Source organism: Saccharomyces paradoxus, chromosome XVI (assembly GCF_002079055.1).
Source record: "Saccharomyces paradoxus chromosome XVI, complete sequence".
Lineage (NCBI taxonomy): Eukaryota > Fungi > Ascomycota > Saccharomycetes > Saccharomycetales > Saccharomycetaceae > Saccharomyces > Saccharomyces paradoxus.
Genome location: NC_047502.1, coordinates 200580 through 222790, shown reverse-complemented (window position 1 = coordinate 222790; position 22211 = coordinate 200580). Strand labels below are relative to the sequence as shown.

Here is a 22211-nt window from a genome sequence, read left to right as displayed (position 1 = left end):
ACAAATTTGTATCGATTATTCCGGGGTACTGGACCTACAAACAGTAAAACGCCGGGAATTTTTAGCCGACAGCTGGTTTTTTGATTGTGCTTGTGAAAGATGTAAGTCAGAATTGCAGTCTGTCCATTAGCGCTTCTTCCAACGCAGATTTACTAACACTTAGACTCGAAGATAAGTCGTCATCTGAACTATTGCATCCGAGTTCCTTATTAACACCATCCTTAGCCGAGCTATCATCGAATTTCTTTTCATTATCTGATTTTGCCTTGTGAATATTCAATATTTTAGATGTTTGCAAATGTTGTAACACCTCATTTGTTACTTCTGTCTCAACTTCTTCGGAATCCTGTCTTTCCGTGGCTAGTGGTGTTGCGGGTACGTTTAATAGATTATCATTCTGTAAAGTGGGGATATACTTATGTAATATATCAGGCATTCCTTCATTTACTTGAACATTTGAATACTTCTCAAGGTCTCTTTTCTTCTCTAACTGTAGTTGTAAAAGCTCTAAATGTTTGGCAAACAATTTATATGTTCTCTTTTTGAGGAAAAATTCTGGTGTTTCAAGAATTTTGGATAAATTCTGCCAATCTATTTGATCTTGCGAATAATTCAAATTTGATACCATTGCCCAGAGCTGCCGCTCCTTTGCACCATCCCACTCAAACTTGGGAGGATCCAAGAATCCTTGTGGCCTCTTCCCCTTAACTTTGATATAAATAACTGTATTCCTACTATTCATGATCATGAAATTCATGCATAAGATGCACAACAGTATAACTCTGCTTCTTCTTGTCAAGTATTCATTAACACCCCTTTATTATCACCGCTGATCATTTTTTGATGAACGCGTCTACAATAGAGAGCATGGGAAAAAAAGTCACATTTTATAATAGATGCACATAACAAGAGTAAGTAGTTGAACCAATAGTACACTTTAGGTTATAGCGAAATAAAATGTTTAGAAATGTCGGGGGAATGGAACGATACAACACGGAGCGATGTGGTTAGTTCCTCCTCCAAATCAGATTCAGAGTATTTTAGAATCCAGCTAAATAATCAGGACTACTATATGTCGAAACCCACCTTATTGGACCCATCACACGGTGAAAGCCTGCCCTTAAACCAGTTTTCACAGGTCCCGACTATCAGGGTGTTTGGTGCTTTATCTACAGGTCATCAAGTATTGTGCCACGTCCATGGTATTCTGCCATATATGTTCATCAAGTATGATGGTCAAATATCTGACGCAAGTACATTGAGGCACCAAAGGTGTGCTCAAGTGCATAAATTGCTGGAAGGAAAAATCAGAGCATCCTTTAAAAGGGAAAAGTATGATAAACAAGATTCACATAGCGACAGACTTGGAAATCTCAATTTTGTCGCAGATGTCTCTGTTATAAAGGGCATACCATTTTATGGTTACCACGTTGGTTGGATGCTGTTTTATAAAATTTCTTTGCTCAACCCTTCCTGTCTAAACAGGGTTTCCGAGTTGATTAGAGACGGCAAGATTTTTGGAAAGAGATTCGACATATATGAATCACATATCCCTTACTTACTACAGTGGACCGCCGATTTCAATTTATTTGGATGTTCATGGATAAATGTCGATAAGTGTTATTTTCGCTCACCTGTTTTAAATAGTATGCTCGAAATGGATAAGATGGCATTAAATGATGAACTTCAGTTGTTGCTAGATCGATATTGTGACTTACAGTATAACGTACTCAATAGAAGGGATTTTCCACGAGTTGGAAATGGATTGATTGAGATAGATATACTACCGCAATTCATCAAAAATAGAGATAAGTTACAGCATAGAGATTTACATCACGACTTCCTGGAGAAACTGGGAGATACCTCTGACATACTTGTCAAACCATATGTATCTTCCACTAAAGACATGATAAATGAACTTGCCATGCAACGAAAAGCATTGTCATTGAAAGAATATGAAGTGCCGTCAGAGACGAAGCGCCACGTGGATGGTCACAGATGGCAATCTTCTGAAGAATTCGAAGCGTTTTATGAAAAAGCTCAAGATAAAACGAGTACTTTTGATGGCCAAATACCAAATTTTGAAAACTTCATAGATAAGAACCAAAGGTTCTCAGCTATCAAAACGCCTTACGAAGCACTGCCACGACTGTGGCCAAGTCTTCCACAGACGGAAATAAACAGTACTAATATACAAAACCAAAAAAGGGAGGAGCAAATTGATGCCTCATTCACAGAATACGAGATGTGGAGTATTGAAAATGAGCAAGAAGGCGTACAAGAAACAAATGTAAAGCCCCAGTCTTATTCATGTTTACCGGAAGGCCTTGAGTCTCCAAAACACACTGTTATATTTTTAGATCATCAAACGAAACCTCACAACACGATAAATTTTTCAATGGACTGTACTTTAACACAAAATATGGCAGAGAAACGAAAATTCAGATTATCTGCTTCCACTGACAAAGCACCCTTATTATCCAGGAAGAGAAAAAAAGCTATTACTGGGGGATTACGCTATGGGGAAAGAGCTTTTGTTTATGAAGTGCCTCCCTTTGGTTATGGAGATATTCTTGATAAGTTGGAAGCCGAGGGATTCCCAAAAATGGAGTATAAAGACCCTTTCTTTTCAAATCCGGTTGATTTAGAAACTAAACCTTATGCGTATGCAGGTAAAAGGTTTGAAATAAGTTCGACACATGTATCCAAAAGATTACCGGTCCAATTTGGGGAAGAGATCATATCAGTTTATAACAAGCCACATTTTGATATGTTTTCCTCCTGGAAATATGTGTTAAAACCGCCTAGATATGATACTGTACGAAAATGGTACGAAGAAGAACCCTCCATAGGAAGGAAAAATACTGAGTCCCAGATAAGTATGCACACACGTCACAGTAAGTTTTTATACAAATTTGCTAGTGATGCGTCCGTAGAACAAAAAAGAAAAAAAAATGGAGTTCACGACTCTCTTACTCATTTGACACTTGAGATCCATTCAAACACCAGAGGCTATAAAATTCCAGACCCCGCGATAGATGAAGTTTCCATGATTATATGGTGTGTTGAGGAAGAAACCTTTCCTCTGGATTTGGACATTGCTTACGAAGGGATTATGATCGTTCACAAAGGTTCCGAGGATAGTACTTTCGCCACAAAAATTCAGTACTGCATTAAGGACATTCCCGTCATGTTCTATGAAAGTGAATTTGATATGTTTGAAGCGCTCACAGATTTAGTATTGTTTCTTGATCCCGATATTCTTTCCGGTTTTGAGATACACAGTTTTTCTTGGGGTTACATAATTGAAAGGTGTCAAAAAATATATCAATTTGACATTGTCAAGGAACTTGCCCGAGTTAAATGCCAATTCACGACGAAGTCATCGGATGCCTGGGGATATGCCCATTCTTCTGGAATTATGATTACAGGAAGACATATGATCAATATATGGAGAGCATTAAGGTCTGACGTAAATTTAACGCAATATACTTTTGAAAGTGCTGCATTCAATCTCCTCCATAAAAGATTACCTCATTTTTCGTTTAAATCACTAACTAACATGTGGAATGCTAAAAACAACATAACCGAATTAAAGACCGTTATATGTTATTGGTTATCAAGAGCTCAGATAAATATACAACTATTAAGAAAGCAAGATTACATTGCTCGAAATATTGAACAGGCAAGATTGATTGGCATAGATTTTCATTCTGTATATTACAGAGGATCACAATTTAAAGTTGAGTCTTTTTTAATCCGAATATGCAAGTCCGAAAGTTTTATCCTTCTCTCTCCAGGAAAGAAAGATGTTCGCAAACAGAAAGCACTTGAATGTGTACCTTTGGTCATGGAGCCAGAATCTACTTTTTACAAAAGTCCCTTAGTTGTTCTGGATTTCCAATCATTATACCCGTCAATTATGATTGGATATAACTATTGCTATTCGACGATGATAGGACGAGTAAGAGAAATAAGCTTAACGGACAATGAACTTGGAGTAGCTAAGTTTTCGTTACCAAGAAATATTCTGACATTGCTAAAAAATGATGTAACTATTGCGCCGAATGGTATCGTTTATGCGAAGACCTCTGTTAGAAAATCGACGTTATCCAAAATGCTAACGGACATTCTTGATGTTAGAGTAATGATAAAGAAAACAATGAACGAAATAGGTGATGATAACACCACCCTAAAAAGACTTTTGAACAACAAACAACTAGCACTTAAATTATTGGCGAACGTCACTTACGGTTATACATCAGCCTCGTTCTCTGGACGAATGCCGTGCTCTGATTTAGCTGATAGCATTGTACAAACAGGCAGAGAAACTTTGGAGAAAGCAATAGATATTATTGAGAAAGACGACACTTGGAACGCTAAAGTTGTCTACGGCGACACAGATAGTTTATTTGTGTATTTACCTGGAAAGACTGCTAATGAAGCTTTTTCTATAGGACATGCTATGGCAGAAAGAGTGACTCAAAATAACCCAAAACCAATATTTTTGAAGTTCGAAAAAATATACCACCCCTCCATATTAGTTAGCAAAAAAAGGTACGTAGGATTTTCCTATCAGAGTCCTGCCCAAGCCCTTCCTATTTTTGATGCTAAGGGTATTGAAACTGTTAGAAGAGATGGTATCCCAGCCCAGCAGAAGATTGTCGAAAATTGTATAAGATTACTTTTTCAGACGAAAGACCTTTCAAAAATAAAAAAGTATCTACAAGGTGAATTTTCCAAAATTCAAGTAGGCAAGGTATCTGCCCAAGATTTTTGCTTCGCAAAAGAAGTTAAGTTAGGAGCGTATAAAAACGAAAAGACGGCCCCTGCAGGTGCCGTGGTTGTAAAAAGGAGAATAAATGAAGACCATAGAGCAGAACCTCAATACAAGGAGCGCATACCTTATCTCGTTGTTAAGGGTAAGCAAGGACAGCTACTGAGGGAAAGATGCGTATCACCGGAAGAGTTTTTAGAAAACGAGAATTTAGAGCTGGACTCGGAGTACTATATAAACAAAACTTTGATACCTCCGCTTAATAGATTGTTCAATTTGATTGGTATAAATGTTACTACCTGGGCCCAGGAGATAGTAAAATCTAAGAAGGCCAACACAACTAGTACAAAAGGAGAAAACATAGTAAGGGTAGGAACTTCTGTAACATGTTGTAATTGTGGAGAAGAATTTACCAAAATACGTTCAAATCAGTTATGTGGTGATTGTTTAGAGAAAAGAAGCACCACATCATCATCGTTCCTCATAAAGAAATTAAAGAAACAAAACGAATACGAAACATTGAAGACCGTGTGCAGGACATGCAGTTATCGTTACACTTCCGATGCGGGAATCGAAAGCGATCATATAGCTAGCAGATGCAATTCCTATGACTGCCCGATATTTTACTCTCGTGTCAAAGCAGAAAGATACTTGAAAGGTAACCAAGCTGTTCAGATAGAGGAGGCGTTAATATCTCTAAATGATTGGTAAACTAAGCAGGGAAATATTTTACAAAATGATGGATAGTTAATTGTTTCTATGTATAGCATTGTTATGTACAAGGCGAATGATCATCCTTTTGATTCTTCACGTTGAGAGAGGCGGTATCTATAGAATGCAAAAAAAGAGGCCAGTAATGCTGTGAGTGAAATAAGAAATGTTTTTAGATTAGTGAAAGACTTTTCAGAGGCCTCCCCATCCTCTAAGAATGGATAGCTACTTTGAAAAACCACTATTTTGTTATTATCGTATAAATTCCCTACGCATTTCCAACCTTTTAACTCGATGTCATTGATCTCGTTCAAAATTCTATCTGGTGGGTACCCAGATGCATTAATGACGCCAAATAAGTCTGTGAAATTGATGTTAAAGACACTATGGTCAATGTTATTGGACAAAGTCACATCTTTATTGTTTTCTAATGAGTGTAATAATATATTGTTCCCTTGGAGGACTCTGTTACTATTTTCAGCTTTTTTTTTTCCCCTCTTTGTATTTAAGAATATGCTTATTCCATTTTGAAAACGCTTCCATGAGTGATTGGGTTTCCTTTTGAACAAGATATTCCCAGCTGACAATGGTATTGTTTCAGAGAAAGATTCAGTGTTCCATTCATATGTGCGAGCTTGACTTCTCTTTTGTTTATTGATAGCATTTTTCTGATGTGCCTTCTTCTCGATGTTTTGTAGATATCGTTTTAAGGATTTTATATCGATATCTACGTGGTTTTGTTTCGAGGCGCCCACTGAAGTCTTACTTTCCTCGTTTTTCTGTATGTAAAGTGATATTTTCTTATAAACGTCCTCGTGATTACTCGTATCTAAGTCCAAAGAGTGTAAAAGTTCCTCAATATGCACCTTCCTGCTCGGATGAAGATCCATATTCTCTGCTTTTTGACGTTTTAGTTCAACTTTGTCCTTTTCTTCCTGCGGCGTTATGTCTCGAGGGATGGTGACATTGACGGGTCCCGCTGCCAAGTTCATTCCTTCTAATATGTCTTTGTCTGTTAGCTGTTGCGTTAGCAATAATTTGTTAAGAAAGAGCACTTTAGTTTGGAGAGGTTTTAACACATTTTTCTTATCTTCTCCTTTACATCCACGAACTAGACTAGTTATGAGGTTAATCTCCATTGGAGAAAAGTTAACCTTCCCTTTACCCATGGCAAACTGATATATTGCATTTTTGAATGCTTTAATACGCACTGGATCAGGAATTTTTGAATCAAATACATTTAATGCATCCCGTCCCACAAATTTTGCACCGCCACTTCTTGCCAGAGACACTGTTCGTACACAATGCATGCCCATGTTGAACGCTGAGTAGTTCATTCTTACCAGCGGTAAAGAAGTATGTAAAACTGTCATTTTTTAGCGATATTCCCTCCTTCTTTTATGGTAAATCGCACCAGGCTTGTATAACCAACGTTGAGAGGAGAATTAAAGAACAGAAAATTTAAACCAATATCAATTGTAAAAGAATTTTCTCCCAGTTGAAAAGTCAGAAATTCATGCCTACCTGCTCCTTTTAACGGGATTTCGAATGATAAATATGCCTTCAAGATGTCGCTATTATATTTAACCATTGTTACCCGTCCACCTTTTTTTTCTCCAGAAGAAAATTTCAGTAAGAGCTGAACTGAGTAGGTAAAAAAAAAATGTAATTGATCGTTGAAGACATTTCTATTCTGTAGAAGGAAGAGCAAGATAAACTATTATAAAGCCTGCATCGCCTTCAGCAGCGGAAAATGAGCGGATTTCACAATGTTGGAAATATCAATATGATGGCTCAACAGCAGATGCAACAAAATAGAATAAAGGTTAGCATAAGGAACTGGCAGAATGCAACCATGAACGATTTGATTAATTTTATAAGCCGCAATGCTCGAGTAGCTATCTTTGACGCTCATGTGGAAGGACCATTGGTTGTTGGATATGTTAATTCAAAGGCAGAAGCTGAATCATTAATGAAATGGAACGGTGTCCGTTTCGCTGGCAGTAATTTAAAATTTGAACTCTTAGACGGCAATGGAGCCTCTGCAGGAACTTCAGATACAATTTCATTTTTGAGAGGAGTGCTCCTCAAGAGGTATGATCCTCAAACAAAACTATTGAATTTGGGGGCCTTACATTCTGATCCCGAACTAATCCAAAAAGGTGTCTTTAGTTCCATCTCCACCCAATCTAAGATGTTTCCAGCAATGATGAAACTGGCTTCTACAGAAAGGAGTTTGGTAGTAGAAAGTGTGAATCTTGCTGATAACCAACTAAAGGACATCTCTGCAATTTCCACATTGGCTCAAACATTTCCCAATTTGAAAAACCTCTGTTTAGCCAACAATCAAATTTTTAGATTTAGATCGTTGGAAATTTGGAAAAACAAATTCAAGGACTTGAGAGAGCTTTTGATGACAAATAACCCGATAACTACAGATAAGTTGTATCGCACTGAAATGTTAAGATTATTTCCGAAATTAGTTGTATTAGATAACGTAATTGTAAGAGACGAACAAAAATTGCAAAGTGTTTACTCGTTACCGATGAAGATCCAACAGTTTTTTTTTGAAAACGATGCGTTGGGGCAATCATCTACTGACTTTGCAACAAACTTTTTAAATCTATGGGATAATAATAGAGAACAACTGTTAAATTTGTACACACCGCAATCCCAGTTTTCTGTTTCCGTGGATTCTACTATCCCTCCTTCTACGGTGACAGACTCGGATCAAACTCCAGCATTTGGTTATTATATGTCGTCCTCACGTAATATATCTAAAGTATCCAGTGAAAAATCCATCCAGCAGAGATTATCAATTGGACAAGAACCCATCAATAGTATATTCAAGACTTTACCAAGAACGAAACACCACTTACAAGACCAACCCAATGAATACTCCATGGAAACAATTAGCTATCCTCAAATTAACGGGTTCGTTATTACGCTGCATGGATTTTTTGAAGAGATTGGCAAACCAGAACTCGAACCCAATAAAAAAACGGGAAAAAATAACTATCAAAAGAATAGAAGATACAACCATGGTTACAATTCCACATCAAATAATAAATTATCCAAAAAATCCTTTGATAGAACCTGGGTAATCGTTCCAATGAATAATAGTGTCATAATTGCATCTGATCTGTTAACTGTGAGAGCGTATTCCACAGGTGCTTGGAAAACCGCATCTATTGCAATACCACAGCCTCCACAGCAACAATCCTCAGTGCTGCCACAGGTCGCAAGCATGAACCCAAATATAACGACACCACCACAACCACAATCTTCGGTGGTACCAGGGGGGATGAACATGCCCGGCGCACCCCAAGGACCGATGATCATGGCTCCCACTTTGCAACTACCACCAGATGTCCAGTCACGGCTAAATCCCGTGCAACTCGAGCTGCTGAATAAACTACATTTGGAAACGAAATTGAATGCAGAATATACGTTTATGTTGGCCGAGCAAAGTAACTGGAACTATGAAGTTGCCGTAAAGGGCTTCCAGAGTAGTGTGAATGGCATCCCCAGAGAAGCATTTGTACAATTCTAGTGATATTGCCCCTGTTTCAGCCACGCGATATCACAAGAATATACAATTTAAACTATTGTTTTCGTCACGTTCCGAACAGCACCATGTTTTGTATATCTTGTACTAATCCATAAATAAGTAATTATTTCTATACAACCGTTATATAGAAGATCTTTCGAAAATATAGATGTGTATGTGTATGTATATTATCATCACCACACCCTTTCTTTTTCTCTTTACTGGTTTTTGCTATTAATAAATAATGCGCAAGACCCCATCGTCATACGTTCACGCCTGGCTCCGGAATCAAAGTACCAATGCAAGGATACTTATTCTCAAAATGCTCTTGCCACTCATCTAGCGCGTCGATCTGCTCTTTTGTCAGGTCATGTAAAGGATCGATAGGCTGGTCCCAATCTTTGATAACGTCCAGATCAAAGGAGTTCAGTGCCAGACCACGCGACGCATCGTGACCTGCAAAGTTAGTGTATGGCCCGCTTGGACCGTAAAACTGCCTTCCCCTTGTACAGTCGTACACTTTGCCCCTAATAGCAATAAATATTTTCTCATCGTCATGGCCATTGAATTTGGAAAGCGTCCTAGGAAAGAAATTACCGGCTACTACTGGTTCATTAGCTTTACTAGAATTGTCTGTGTTGGAGCTCCCGTTACCTGTGAGTCCGGTTGGATCCTCACTTGTTTTAACACCTCCAAATAGCAAGTTTTTAATGAAAGACATCTATTCTCTATATTCTTCCGATGTGTACGGTTGACGATGTAACTCAAACTGTTTAGGCTATATAATACGTCTACTATACCTTACTGCCACAAGAAAATGATAGCTGATATATAAACTCTCAGATGTATATTTCATTCTGGAAACATCGAGCATAACACAATACGATTCAACAAAAAAATGGGAGAAGGCACTGATGTCTTGTCGTTAAAGAACCAAAAACGCGGGCACCACGACCGCCTTATTTCCGCTAGAAAAAGGGTACAGTTGAGGGAGAGAAGAAAAATAAAATTAGTAGAAAAAGTAAAAATCAAACACAGAAAGTAGGGTAACATATTATTGTTCTCTTCGTAGCACTGCAATAAAAAAGTTATTTCCTGACGCTCGCACGATTGTTTGCGCCAAATCATGGGCCATGGAAGCATAACAAGCCTGATCCCATGGCCCCTTCTTCGATTGCTGGCCAGCCATTCATACAGGCTTGGTACACTTCATCTCAAATGATTTAATCTGTCTTGCTCCTTTATTGTGTACTACGTCTTTTCAGGATATGCTGTTATACCTAAAAAGAGGATGCAATCTTCCATAACTTCTACTCTTGATTACGGTTTGTTTAGCCGCTTTCAAGGTTCTTTTCCTTCCGCTTTAATGTTCTTGGCACTTAGCCGGCTCCGTCTTCCGTCTGAAATTGCCGATCCCAATATTCGCGGAAGGACTCCTTAGTAAGCAGCTTGCTGTCCCTGAAATAGCTCGTTCAGAACAAGGATAAAGTCACAAGGACCATTACTAATAGCAAAGTAGTAAGCAAGAAATTTTAAATTATATAAGCACGTAATAAGTGTAAAATAATAGGTGTCTTGCCCATTATGTCCAGATAACTAAAACATACGATATATATACAACAGCTGTATTTAAGTATAACTAGATTTAAACTAAGAAGATGCCATTTGTCAAAGATTTCGAGCCCGTCTCTCTAAGAGACACAAACCTGTTTGAACCAATTAAGATTGGTAACACCCTGCTCCCACACCGTGTGGTTATGGCTCCATTGACCAGAATGAGGGCTACCCATCCCGGTAATGTTCCAAATAAGGAGTGGGCCGCCGTGTATTATGGTCAGCGTGCGCAAAGGCCCGGTACCATGATCATCACGGAAGGTACGTTTATCTCCCCTCAAGCTGGTGGCTACGACAACGTCCCTGGGATTTGGTCAGACGAGCAGGTCGCTGAGTGGAAAAATATCTTTCGGGCCATCCATGATTGCCGGTCGTATGCCTGGGTACAACTTTGGTCTCTAGGTTGGGCATCCTTCCCAGACGTATTGGCCAGAGACGGGCTACGCTATGATTGTGCGTCTGACACAGTGCATATAAATGCCACGTTACAGGAAAAGGCCAATGAGGTGAATAATCCCGAGCACAGCTTGACCAAAGATGACATTAAACAGTATGTCAAGGATTATATCCATACTGCTAAGAATTCTATCGCAGCTGGCGCCGATGGCGTAGAGATTCATAGCGCGAATGGGTATTTGTTGAATCAGTTCTTGGATCCACATTCCAATAAGAGGACCGACGAATACGGTGGGACGATTGAAAACAGGGCCCGCTTTACACTGGAGGTCGTCGATGCTCTTATCGAGGCTATTGGCCCTGAACGGGTGGGTTTGAGGTTGTCGCCATACGGTACTTTCAACAGTATGTCTGGGGGTGCTGAACCAGATATTGTCGCCCAATATGCTTATGTTTTGGGTGAATTAGAGAAAAGGGCAAAAGCTGGTAACCGGTTGGCCTTTGTCCATCTCGTCGAGCCTCGTGTCACGAACCCATTGTTAGATGAAGGCGAAGGGGAATATTATGAGGGTACTAACGATTTTGCCTACTCTATCTGGAAGGGTCCTATCATTCGGGCCGGTAACTACTCTCTTCATCCAGAAGTGGTTAGAGAACAAGTAAAGGATCCCAGAACATTGATAGGCTATGGTAGATTCTTCATCTCTAACCCAGACTTAGTTAGCCGTTTGGAAGAAGGCCTGCCATTGAACAAATATGACAGAAGTACCTTCTACACCATGTCCGCGGAAGGCTATACTGACTACCCAACTTATAACGAGGCGGTAGAATTAGGCTGGGATAAGAACTGAAACTCTACATAACATAATCATATGTTAGTACTTTTATATCCCGGCCCTATTTTTCTTAGAAGACTCATTTATTGCTATTTATAGGTATTTATATTTGATACATCGATAATTACAAGTTAAGGAAATAGAGGTGGTTTTATTTTACTTTTTAAGGTATTTCGAAAGATCGCTCAAGCCAAAAAAAGATTCGATCTTTGTTTATATGGGGCAGCTTGTTCGTGCCCGCGCGTTGTGCAAAGGGAATAACAGGAATGACTTTTTCATGCCTGCAAGCCCATTGACGTAGATCCAGCGCATTTGAGATTAGTCAAAGAAGAAGATTCTTGATAGCTGCAATAGACGTGACTCGAGCGTGGATAGTATTCCTATAGTTGGGGTTTTTTATTTAGCCCTATAATATTTCTTTTTTCGAGTTCCTTTTTTTCCTCTTTAGATGAGTTACTTTCCTCGAACATGTGCTCCTTTGATGAGAAATGTTCTTGCTCATAATAAAGGAAATATATATCTACAAATTAGTACACAGCTACATGATACCTCGATAAAAATCGGATTTAATGGGGTTCGTTATATTAGTCGCAATCATGGCGGGAAACAACAACATATAAACACTGCGCCGATAGAATTCACTCCCAATTTTGGGTATGGTGATAGAGCTCCTAATTGCAACAAAAAGGTTGGGTCGACTGCCATAAAGACTCTAAGGTGCACAGATGACATTTCAAACTCATCTGAAAGTGACATTTCAAACGATTCAAGCGCTCAGCTGCCATTCAATGTCAAGCTTGTGGACCCAAGGGTAAGAAAATCAAAGAGACCATCTCATGCAACCAGCGAAGGGCTGGATCTGAAAACTTTAAAGAAGAAGATAATTATGCCATATCTTCAGTTGACCAAGCCTCGACTCACCATCCTAGTGATGTTAAGTGCTATCTGTTCGTATGCGCTTTCTCCATACCCAGCCTCAGTCAGTGAATTGTTATGTCTAACAGTAGGTACTACTCTGTGTTCCGGTTCTGCAAACGCTATAAATATGGGCAGAGAACCAGAATTTGATAGACAAATGGTGAGAACTCAGGCGAGGCCCGTTGTTAGGGGTGATGTTACACCTACCCAGGCGTTCGAATTTGCTGCACTTATCGGAACATTGGGAGTATCTATCTTGTACTTTGGTGTTAATCCTACCGTTGCTATTCTTGGCGCCTCAAATATCGCGTTATATGGCTGGGCCTATACGTCTATGAAAAGAAAGCATATCATCAATACATGGCTAGGCGCTCTAGTAGGAACTGTTCCTCCTCTAATGGGATGGGCGGCAGCAAGTCCCCTTTCCCATCCGGGATCTTGGTGCCTTGCTGGTTTACTGTTCGCTTGGCAATTCCCACACTTCAATACGTTAAGTCATAACATCCGAAATGAATACAAAAATGCCGGATATGTCATGACTGCATGGAAAAATCCGTTGCTAAATGCCCGTGTCTCGTTGAGATACTCTATACTAATGTTTCCTTTATGTTTCGGATTATCTTATTTCAATATCACAGATTGGTATTATCAAATAGATTCCGGACTTATAAATGCGTGGTTAACGTTCTGGGCTTTCAAGTTTTATTGGCAACAAAGAATTAACTATTCCTCGAAAACATTAAAAGATAACGTTAAGTTTAATAAAGGCTTGAGTGTAGCTAACATCTATGCAAGGAAAACGTTCATGGCTAGTGTATTACACCTACCGGCAATTCTAATACTAGCCATTATACATAAAAAAGGCCGCTGGGATTGGATATATCCTGGTGAGGCAAAGCGGCCGCAGGAACGATTTTAGCATCAGTACAATGAGATACAAGGACGATGCTTAAAGAGCAAGTCATTACTCTTGTAAATAAAAATACCAAACCTTTTCATTGGTTCAGAATAATGTACATACGCACATAATTTATTTTTAAAAAAAGAATTTGTAATGTAAGTTTTTTTATGGCAGTCAGGGTCTACACTAATATCTGAATGTTCTTTGAACTTTACTTTATGCTTTCATATATACAGGCCGGATATAATTTTATTTACTACATGAATAATGAAGGAGAGATACTAGTAAGAAAATCATACTAAAACTAAAATGAAAAAATAAAAACTCTAGGTCATTTATTCTCTTTTTTGTTTTTCCAAGAACTCAAAAACCCTCACTCCAATAGCTTCCATATCCTCTTCAGTTAATTTTGGTATTTGTCTTTCAGCCAACTCCTTTTTTTCTGCCAAATAGCTTTTCCTTACCTCTGTTAGAGGCATTTGAGGTGCAACCAGCTTAGCTATATCTTTCGCTGTCAAGGTACCCCTTTTATACTTAGAATGAGGATTGCGAATACTTGGTATTGCCTTTTTCGGAATAGGGCTTCTCACTACAGAATCAACCCAAAATGTTTGCTCCCTGGCAATTGCAGGATCAGTGGCCAAGTCCGTTTGCACATCAATTGAATCTGGTTTAGGCCATGGAATGACCAAGTCTGGTTGACCTTTTACACATCTGTATGGCATTACCTTTTTGTAGTCTGCATCATAGTAAGAACCATTGAAGAAAACATCTCTTACTGCCACCGTTCTTGTCTTTCCTGGGGCTTTTTCATCATCAATATCAGCAACTAATCTTAAATCCTTTCCCAAAATTGAAATTGGAATTGTAATCATGTGGGATGTTTGGCCTTCAAGCCAGAATTGCTTAGGAACTGGAACAGTTTTTGTAGGCCCATTCTCATCTAATATAAACGCATTTGTTCTTTTATCGAAAGATTTAATTACAGCTATATTTCCCTTGGAAGTCCCGCTCATTACTACTACTCTGTCTCCAGGTAAGAACTTCCATTCTCTTTCACTCTTGAAACTAGTTTTCTCATCTACTTCCTTCAAATCTGACTTCATGAACTCAGGAGTAGACCTCTTGATAAACTTTTCACTATGAGGGAGAAAGTTTTTGGGTCGATTTCCTAACCTTTTCATAACACGTGATCCAACGTTTGATAAATGTTGATAGCTTCCAGACATGATAGGTTACAGGTTTATTGCTGGTAGTATTTTTGACTGGGTACTTTACCTTACCAGATAGCCCTTAATTAACTGTTATAAGAGCAGTTGGTACCTTTGAGTCAAACATGTTGTTTTTTTCATATCACTTTTCAACCGGGTATTTTGCAATGCTAAACAAAAAAAAAATGCATACATATCGAAAGGTCATTTGGGTATGTAAATATATAGCTGTAAAAGGCACTTTCTTTTAGCTCTAGCCTCTACAATTAGACTGTGGATGTAGCTATAGAGAGTTACTTATATGCTGCTGCACTTTTATGCTGTACATCACTTTTGTGTAACTAATAGTCCTATTCCAGATTTAATCTCCATTAAGATCGCAGTACAGCTTTAAACAAATGCGAAACAATGCAAATGTTCAAGTTGAGGCTCATATGCGAGATATAAGCTTACAAGACATCGTTTTAGTCAACGAGATGAAGGGACGAGTGAAGTTCATTGGAGAAACAAAATTTGCAAAAGGCATATGGTATGGTATTGAACTGGATAAGCCTTTAGGAAAGAATGATGGAAGCGTTAGCGGTACTCGTTACTTTGATATCGACGTGAAGAAAGCTAATTTAAATGGTGGCTATTACGGTCTTTTCTGCAGGAGAGATACGCTGCGATTCTATAAACCAACCGGCGATGAGCATAGTTCGCCAAATGGTAACACAGCGCAAGAAACAATAAAAAAACTTCAAGTAGAATGCGAATCATTGACGTTCGAATTAAATAGAAGAAAAATAGAAAACCATGAGCTGAAAATTGCCGCTGAAAACCTGAGTATAAGTGAAACTGATCTATTGTCTAAAACTTCAGATTTGGATAAACTAGTCAAAAAATTGAAAATGGAAAATGGTAACATGAAAATTCATTTAGAAAATTTCAATAAGATGTTAGATGTTCCAAATGATGCAATGGCGCGAGATCTCGACAAAGACACTTTGCAGGAAAGGAACTGCCTTCTTCAAGGATTGCTCGAACAAACAAAGTTGTCATATGATAAAGCTATGAAAATGCAGGAGGACCTACTCGAAGAAAATACTCAGTTGTTGGAAGAGAATGCAGTATTATCAAAAAAGGTATCAGATCTAGGTCTGCAATTGCAACAGACCAATAACACGATCGGCGACCTTGTCCTACAGATTGAAGCCCAAAGTAAATCATCTAATATTGTTGATAGATTGACGAATGATAATATTTTACTTACAAGTAATATTAAGGCTCTAAACAGTGAGTTGGAGGAACTACACGTAAAAGAAGAATTGGAAGAAAATTTAAGAATTACGTATGAGCAACTCGAGCAAGAATTGAGACTACAATTAAGTAATTTACAATCTGCGTTAGAGAATAAAAAGGAGCTAGCAGATACGTACATCGAAGAAAATGAAAGATTAAAAGCAACATTGGAATCTTTTGAAGAAAAGGCAACTCACAAATCCCAAAGTCTTGAATTAAAAGTGAATACCTTACAGGAGGAATTATATCAAAATAAATTGTTGAAAAACTTTTATCAAATATATGAGCCATTTACACAGTCACATTTACAGGCTCTTTCCTCTCAATTGCAATATTTGGCCGAAGTAATCGAAAGTGAAAATTTTGGAAATTTGGAGAATATTCAAATTTACACTATTTTAAAGGTGTTGAGCTCTATTAGTTATACGCTTCATATTCATTCAATGGAAAATGCCTCTGATCACCTAGAAGAAACATTACAATGTTTCAAAGTAAATATTGCCCCAATTTCGATGTGGCTAAGCGAGTTCTTGCAACGAAAATTTTCTTCAAAACAAGAAACCGCCTTTTCCATTTGCCACTTTTTAGATGAGAATAAGTATCTGGATAAAGACGTGACCTTGATACTAAAAATACTTTATCCAATTTTTGAAACAACTGTTCCGAAACTGTTGGCTTTTTTTAGAGCAAGCAGCAATTTGGGTGACGATGATACGCTGTGCTTTATTGGTTCCCTTTACGAGATGTCATTTTCATTTGCTGCCAGAATCGATAAATTTATCGTAAATAAACAAGTTTCGATACCAGACAATAGTCTGCTTTTAACTCCTTCTTGCAATATAAACTCGTCCTCTATCTTGATGACATTTTTTTCAGGCCCACTGTTTTTTCCACAAGAATATAAACGTATTTGTTCTTTAAAAAAACTAAAGGCATTTTTTGAAGGAGTAGAGGTTCTCCTTGAAAACATAATTATATCTACTGAACAACCAAAACAACCATCGATTAGTTCAGCGAGTGAATCGAACAATAAGGATAGCAATTTTTTAAACTCGTTAGTAAGCGATCACTTGAATGAAGAGAATATTCGTCTCAAAGAGGTATTGCTTCAAAAGGAAAATGTGCTAACTGAATTGGAAACGAAAATAAAAATTTTTATGGGGAGAGATTCGGAGAGGAAAACTCTCGAACAGAGTGTTAAAACCCTCCAAGTAGAGCTAAATAACAAAATTGAAGAAAACTGTGGCAAATCAGAAATGCTTAATAAGCTAAAAGAAGAAAATGCGAACCTACTGAACCGTTTGAAGAATATGGAGCTCAGTCTGTATCAGATAAAGGATAATAGTAAGTTGAATAAAATATATTTAGACAGAGAGAAGGTAGATAGGGTAAACTTAGTTTCTGAAATTATGGAGTTGAAAGAAACCATAAAAAGACGAATAAAAGAGCATAAACAAGTGAGGATCGACTTCAGCTGGCTAGACGAGTTTCCAACTATGGAAAATAAACAATCATCTAAAGGACACCTCTACCGCAGTTTAAACACCCTGGAAATAGAAATGGTCAACTTTATGAGTACATCACGGATTTTAGATATGAAGCTTGATCGATCTCTGACAGAAGATGAATTATGGCATGAAAACGACCGTTCTTACATCGCGTATTTAAAACGCAAGAGGAAAAATATACGAATTAAATCACAGAATACTTTTACCTATAACAAATGACCAAAGAATTCTAACAGGTCAATAACATTCAAATATAGTAAATAAATGAATAGGCTAATTCTTTCCTCTTGTACAAACTTCATGTTTCTCTTGCTTCCTTTTCCTTGTCGGAGATTGTTTTCTTGGGCCATTTTGGAGCTAGATCAATTTCATCTCTCGGGTATAGCCACTCTAAAAGAAAAAATAGCATGTATTCTACAATGCCACATAACAGATAAAGATGTTTCGCCCAGATTCCGTCCCTTTTGTAAAGATTCGCTACCATTTTCATCCAATCTTTATCATCTGTAGAAGAAGTAGAAGAGATATCAGTGTATATGTCAACTGTCCTTTTGGCTACATCCATCCAGTCGTACATTTTAGACACACTATCATGAAAAGAAGAAGTGTCCAAAGTTTTACTTCTTATTATATTAATAGCTTTATTTGTTGCTTGGACAAGGTCAGAAACCGATGTCTGCTCTGCGTAAACAGTCATCTCATTGGGTAACACCTCGGGAATGCCTCCGACCTGCGTCGTTACAATCAGCAAATTGCAAGATGCAGCCTCGACTAGAATTGTACCAAATGCTTCTGTTAAACTAGCGTGTAAATAGATGTCACCTTGACACAGTACATCACTGACTTTCTCGTGTGGAACAGAACCCAGGAGTTGCACACGTTTCTGTAGTCTGTGACTTTCAATCATTTGCTGAAAATCAATAAACTTTGGACCATCGCCCGCAACTATAAATTCTACATCTTCATGTGAGGAACAGACTTTCGGAATTATACGAGTAAGCAAATCGGACCCTTTGTTTGGGAAGAGCCTTCCAATAACTACAATCACTATCTTTTCCCTGCCTTGTCTTCTCTTGGTGCCATCGGTAGGGTCTCTTGGCTTGAAATCTTCACTCACCACTGCGTTGGGAATTACAGATATTATATCAGGTTTTAATTCTGTTCGGACAATCATATTTTCTTTGCATGTATTAGAAACACATATAACTCTGTCTATGTTTGTCAAGGTGAATGTCAATAACTTATTCACCCAAATCGACGTTAAATTATTAAAACCGTACAGTGAATGGTCTGTGAACACAGTTCTCAGTCCCATAGTATTAGCATGAAGAATTCCTTCGTGAGCGAAGGTGGAAGCACTGCCATGAGAATGAACAATTTGGATCTGCTCTCTGAGAAGAATATTTCTTATTATCGGAAATGTTGAAAAAACAGTGGGAAAGGTAGTTTCTCTGAAAATCACAAAAAATGGTACGTGGTAGACTTTCAAACCATTGGTAAGATGTCGTACGCCGACTCGATCTTTGTAGGCGTGAGTTATAATGATGACAGAATGACCCAAATCTATTAGCTTTTGCGATAAATGATATATATGGAATTCCACTCCACCTAACTGTGGATAAAAAAAGTCGCACAGCATCCTGTTATTATTTAACACTCAACTTTACTGGTTAGTATCAGCAAAAGAAATATTTTTTGATGTGTCTGGAACACCTGTTTTGAACTAGACATACGCTATATTAAAGCCCATTGTTTTATATAAATAATATTGCGATTAGCTAGGTATAGTTTCGTAGTACCTGTACATTTGAGTAAGTTTTTTTAAAGCTACTGTCATCGGTTATTTTTTAATCGTGTTGATGAAATTCTCTTGCTCGACAGCGCTCGGGCTGCAGTGAAAAACATAAAACGAAGCAGGATGAGATTATTTTATGCATAGGCCCTGAAATTTTCTCAAGCTGTTATTTTTAGTGTATGTTGTGCTTAACAGAGCAAGCTCATATATGCCTATACAAAGGAGATGGTAAATACTAGGGGCTACACTGCCGTTCCGAATATTGAAGGACCAACTAGTAACTCACAATATGATCTAAACGCGCAGGAACTTGAGCCGAATATGGGAATGCCATCAGAACCCCCACTGTATGTGGAAGAGATGAGGATGGAAGAACCGCAAGCCCCAGAAGCCTTTAGTGAGAAAGTCCAACGGTTTAGAATGTGTTTTGAAAATAACGTGGTGATACCAGTCAAGGAGAATGTTGTGGATCCACTAGCGCAAATGATTTCCCTGGTCTCTGAAAAATTTGATTTGTTCTTGAGTAAAATAGGTAATGTTATGGTAATGAGGAGAATATTTTATATTGTGATGATGTCCATCATTGCAGCTTTAATTATTGCGAGTGATAGACTACCCAATGGAAAAGCTCGAGGTTCGAATGGCTCATTCTCTGACCACGACCTCCTTTTACAATATGCTAGGAAATCGATAGACCTTTCAAAGATAGAAAGAGATTTAGAATATATCAGCAGTATGCCCCACATGTCAGGAACAAGTGGAGACGTTGCCATTCGGCATTATATTAAGGAGTCCTTCGACAAAAATGGTATAAGGCTAGCTGGGGAAGAGGAGTTCATGGCGTATTCGAATTACCCAGGAAATGCTTCATTACATGTATATCCAAAGGATGATACAGAGGGGTTTGATATTCCATTAAATGAAGAAAATTTTAACCCAATGAGTCACAATGGTCACTTAAGAAACACAGCGGTGATTTATGCCAATAAAGCATCGTTGGACGATATGGCTTCTTTGCAAGATCAAGGACTTTTAGACGGTGACTTTATTTTACTAGTACATTATGGAGATTATGTTTTCCAGCAAATGTTGACTGCTCAAGAATATGGTGCCAAAGCGGTTATCTTTATTTCCGAGCCTCATGAAGACAACAAAAATGTGGTACAAATGAAATCAGTTGCGTTGCCACAATACGGTACTGGTGATGCACTTACACCTGAGTGGGAAGGATCCATAAGAGACCCTATCGATGCTTCCGAAGCCAAGTACTTGCCCAAAATTCCATCCATACCGATATCTACCAACCAAGGGGAAAAAATACTAGCTACATTATCTGATACCGGCGTGAAGTTTTCTAATAATTTATTTAGCGGTTCGCTTAACGATTGTCGACTTGACCTACTAGTGCAAACAGCAATTAGGGAACGCCACCCGGTTCACGATATAGTTGGTAAAATTGAAGGATCGGAACAAGCAGGCAGGGCAATTGTTATTGCTGCACCAAGGAACTCTGTTAGCTATGGCGCTACGTATCCTTCTTTCGGTACTGTTATCTTATTATCTCTGATCCAACTATATCAAGAAATGGTTTACAAATTTGACTGGAAGCCTTTAAGAAACATATATTTCATCTCCTTTGGAGGCTCCGAATTTAATGAAGCAGGAGCCACAGAGTTGATGGAAAAGAGAAGAGCGGCATTGAAAAGTGAAGTATACGCCATGATTGATGTCGGTCAGATTGGTATATGGGATGACAGTAACGATTTAGATATACAATGTCATCCGCTACTAGCAGATCTTTTTCAAAAGAATACGACGAGCCGTAAATTTAACGTTAAAGTGGATAACGTTCACCAGTTTGGTGACTGGACACCGTATCTAGCGCAAGGGATCCCAGTTGCAATCATTTCATCCCCAAGGGTTATGAATAGAGAATATCCGATCGACACAGTAGAAGACAAATTCGATGTCCTCAAAGATATACTAAGAGACAAGAAGAAGGGAGAGATACTTTCTGATGTAATGTTATATCTTGTCGAAAAATCACTTGAACTTATTGATGATCCATTCATCCCGTTCAGTATATCGAATTACGTAGATTTTCTTTCAAGCACCTTAAAAGAACTCCAGAAAGAATGTTCCAATACTGTAAACTTTGAGGAAGTCTTTTCAGGTACGACATTATGGAAAAACACTAAATTGCAGTTCGAAAAATGGAAAAGCGAATGGACCGATCTTATGTATGGAGCCGGCACATATATAGAGCCCACCATCATTGCCATTAACCGCTGGTCATGGAACTACCTACTTTCTCAAATTGGTGTTGCCCAATGTTTGGAGGAAGGATTATTGGATAGGGCATTTTACAAGAACGTTATTTTCGGGCCAAAACTCCGGCTCGACAAAGGCGATCCACTTCGTTCATGGACTTTCCCTGAAATAAGGGACTCTATTGCAACTAAGGACTGGAGTTCTGTGCAGGCTCAAGTTAACACACTGGGCACAATTTTACAAAATTCGGCACGCTATTTTCTTGAAAATAAAAACCTTCATGGAATAAATACGAACGAATTCTAATCAAGAGTTGGAAAAAATTTATATATCGATTTATGCAGACAAGCACCTACAGTACGCATACTATGTATTCTTACGCTTTGTAGGTTTCTTGTATAGGAGGACTAAATATGGTTAAATTTAAATTTGGAGTCCGTGC

At 38.3% G+C, this 22211-nt stretch overlaps 11 protein-coding genes across 11 annotated transcripts; 6 read left to right on the top strand and 5 right to left on the bottom strand.

Moving 5' to 3' along the window:
* Window positions 1-106: 106 nt before the first annotated feature.
* ATG29 (Atg29p) lies at window positions 107-742 on the bottom strand (the record flags this gene model as incomplete). Its single annotated transcript, XM_033913714.1, has 1 exon — window positions 107-742. One exon carries the CDS (start codon window positions 740-742, stop codon window positions 107-109), a length of 636 nt encoding a protein of 211 aa, XP_033769605.1.
* Window positions 743-967: 225 nt separating this feature from the next.
* On the top strand, window positions 968-5488 carry REV3 (DNA-directed DNA polymerase; the record flags this gene model as incomplete). Its single annotated transcript, XM_033913713.1, has 1 exon — window positions 968-5488. The coding sequence occupies one exon, from the start codon at window positions 968-970 to the stop codon at window positions 5486-5488; it is 4521 nt and encodes a 1506-aa protein (XP_033769604.1).
* An 80-nt stretch (window positions 5489-5568) lies between these two features.
* On the bottom strand, window positions 5569-6861 carry MRX4 (Mrx4p; the record flags this gene model as incomplete). The annotated part of the gene is made up of 1 exon (XM_033913712.1): window positions 5569-6861. The coding sequence occupies one exon, from the start codon at window positions 6859-6861 to the stop codon at window positions 5569-5571; it is 1293 nt and encodes a 430-aa protein (XP_033769603.1).
* A 380-nt stretch (window positions 6862-7241) lies between these two features.
* MEX67 (Mex67p) lies at window positions 7242-9041 on the top strand (the record flags this gene model as incomplete). The annotated part of the gene is made up of 1 exon (XM_033913711.1): window positions 7242-9041. The coding sequence occupies one exon, from the start codon at window positions 7242-7244 to the stop codon at window positions 9039-9041; it is 1800 nt and encodes a 599-aa protein (XP_033769602.1).
* A 259-nt stretch (window positions 9042-9300) lies between these two features.
* Window positions 9301-9759, bottom strand: DAP1 (Dap1p; the record flags this gene model as incomplete). The annotated part of the gene is made up of 1 exon (XM_033913710.1): window positions 9301-9759. The coding sequence occupies one exon, from the start codon at window positions 9757-9759 to the stop codon at window positions 9301-9303; it is 459 nt and encodes a 152-aa protein (XP_033769601.1).
* A 937-nt stretch (window positions 9760-10696) lies between these two features.
* On the top strand, window positions 10697-11899 carry OYE3 (NADPH dehydrogenase; the record flags this gene model as incomplete). Its single annotated transcript, XM_033913709.1, has 1 exon — window positions 10697-11899. One exon carries the CDS (start codon window positions 10697-10699, stop codon window positions 11897-11899), a length of 1203 nt encoding a protein of 400 aa, XP_033769600.1.
* A 433-nt stretch (window positions 11900-12332) lies between these two features.
* COX10 (protoheme IX farnesyltransferase) lies at window positions 12333-13721 on the top strand (the record flags this gene model as incomplete). Its single annotated transcript, XM_033913708.1, has 1 exon — window positions 12333-13721. The coding sequence occupies one exon, from the start codon at window positions 12333-12335 to the stop codon at window positions 13719-13721; it is 1389 nt and encodes a 462-aa protein (XP_033769599.1).
* A 317-nt stretch (window positions 13722-14038) lies between these two features.
* On the bottom strand, window positions 14039-14932 carry MRPL40 (mitochondrial 54S ribosomal protein uL24m; the record flags this gene model as incomplete). The annotated part of the gene is made up of 1 exon (XM_033913707.1): window positions 14039-14932. One exon carries the CDS (start codon window positions 14930-14932, stop codon window positions 14039-14041), a length of 894 nt encoding a protein of 297 aa, XP_033769598.1.
* Window positions 14933-15312: 380 nt separating this feature from the next.
* Window positions 15313-17922, top strand: NIP100 (Nip100p; the record flags this gene model as incomplete). Its single annotated transcript, XM_033913706.1, has 1 exon — window positions 15313-17922. One exon carries the CDS (start codon window positions 15313-15315, stop codon window positions 17920-17922), a length of 2610 nt encoding a protein of 869 aa, XP_033769597.1.
* A 79-nt stretch (window positions 17923-18001) lies between these two features.
* SPT14 (phosphatidylinositol N-acetylglucosaminyltransferase SPT14) lies at window positions 18002-19453 on the bottom strand (the record flags this gene model as incomplete). Its single annotated transcript, XM_033913705.1, has 2 exons — window positions 18002-19343; window positions 19437-19453. The coding sequence occupies 2 exons, from the start codon at window positions 19451-19453 to the stop codon at window positions 18002-18004; spliced, it is 1359 nt and encodes a 452-aa protein (XP_033769596.1).
* A 270-nt stretch (window positions 19454-19723) lies between these two features.
* On the top strand, window positions 19724-22075 carry TRE1 (Tre1p; the record flags this gene model as incomplete). The annotated part of the gene is made up of 1 exon (XM_033913704.1): window positions 19724-22075. One exon carries the CDS (start codon window positions 19724-19726, stop codon window positions 22073-22075), a length of 2352 nt encoding a protein of 783 aa, XP_033769595.1.
* Between the last annotated feature and the right edge of the window lie 136 nt (window positions 22076-22211).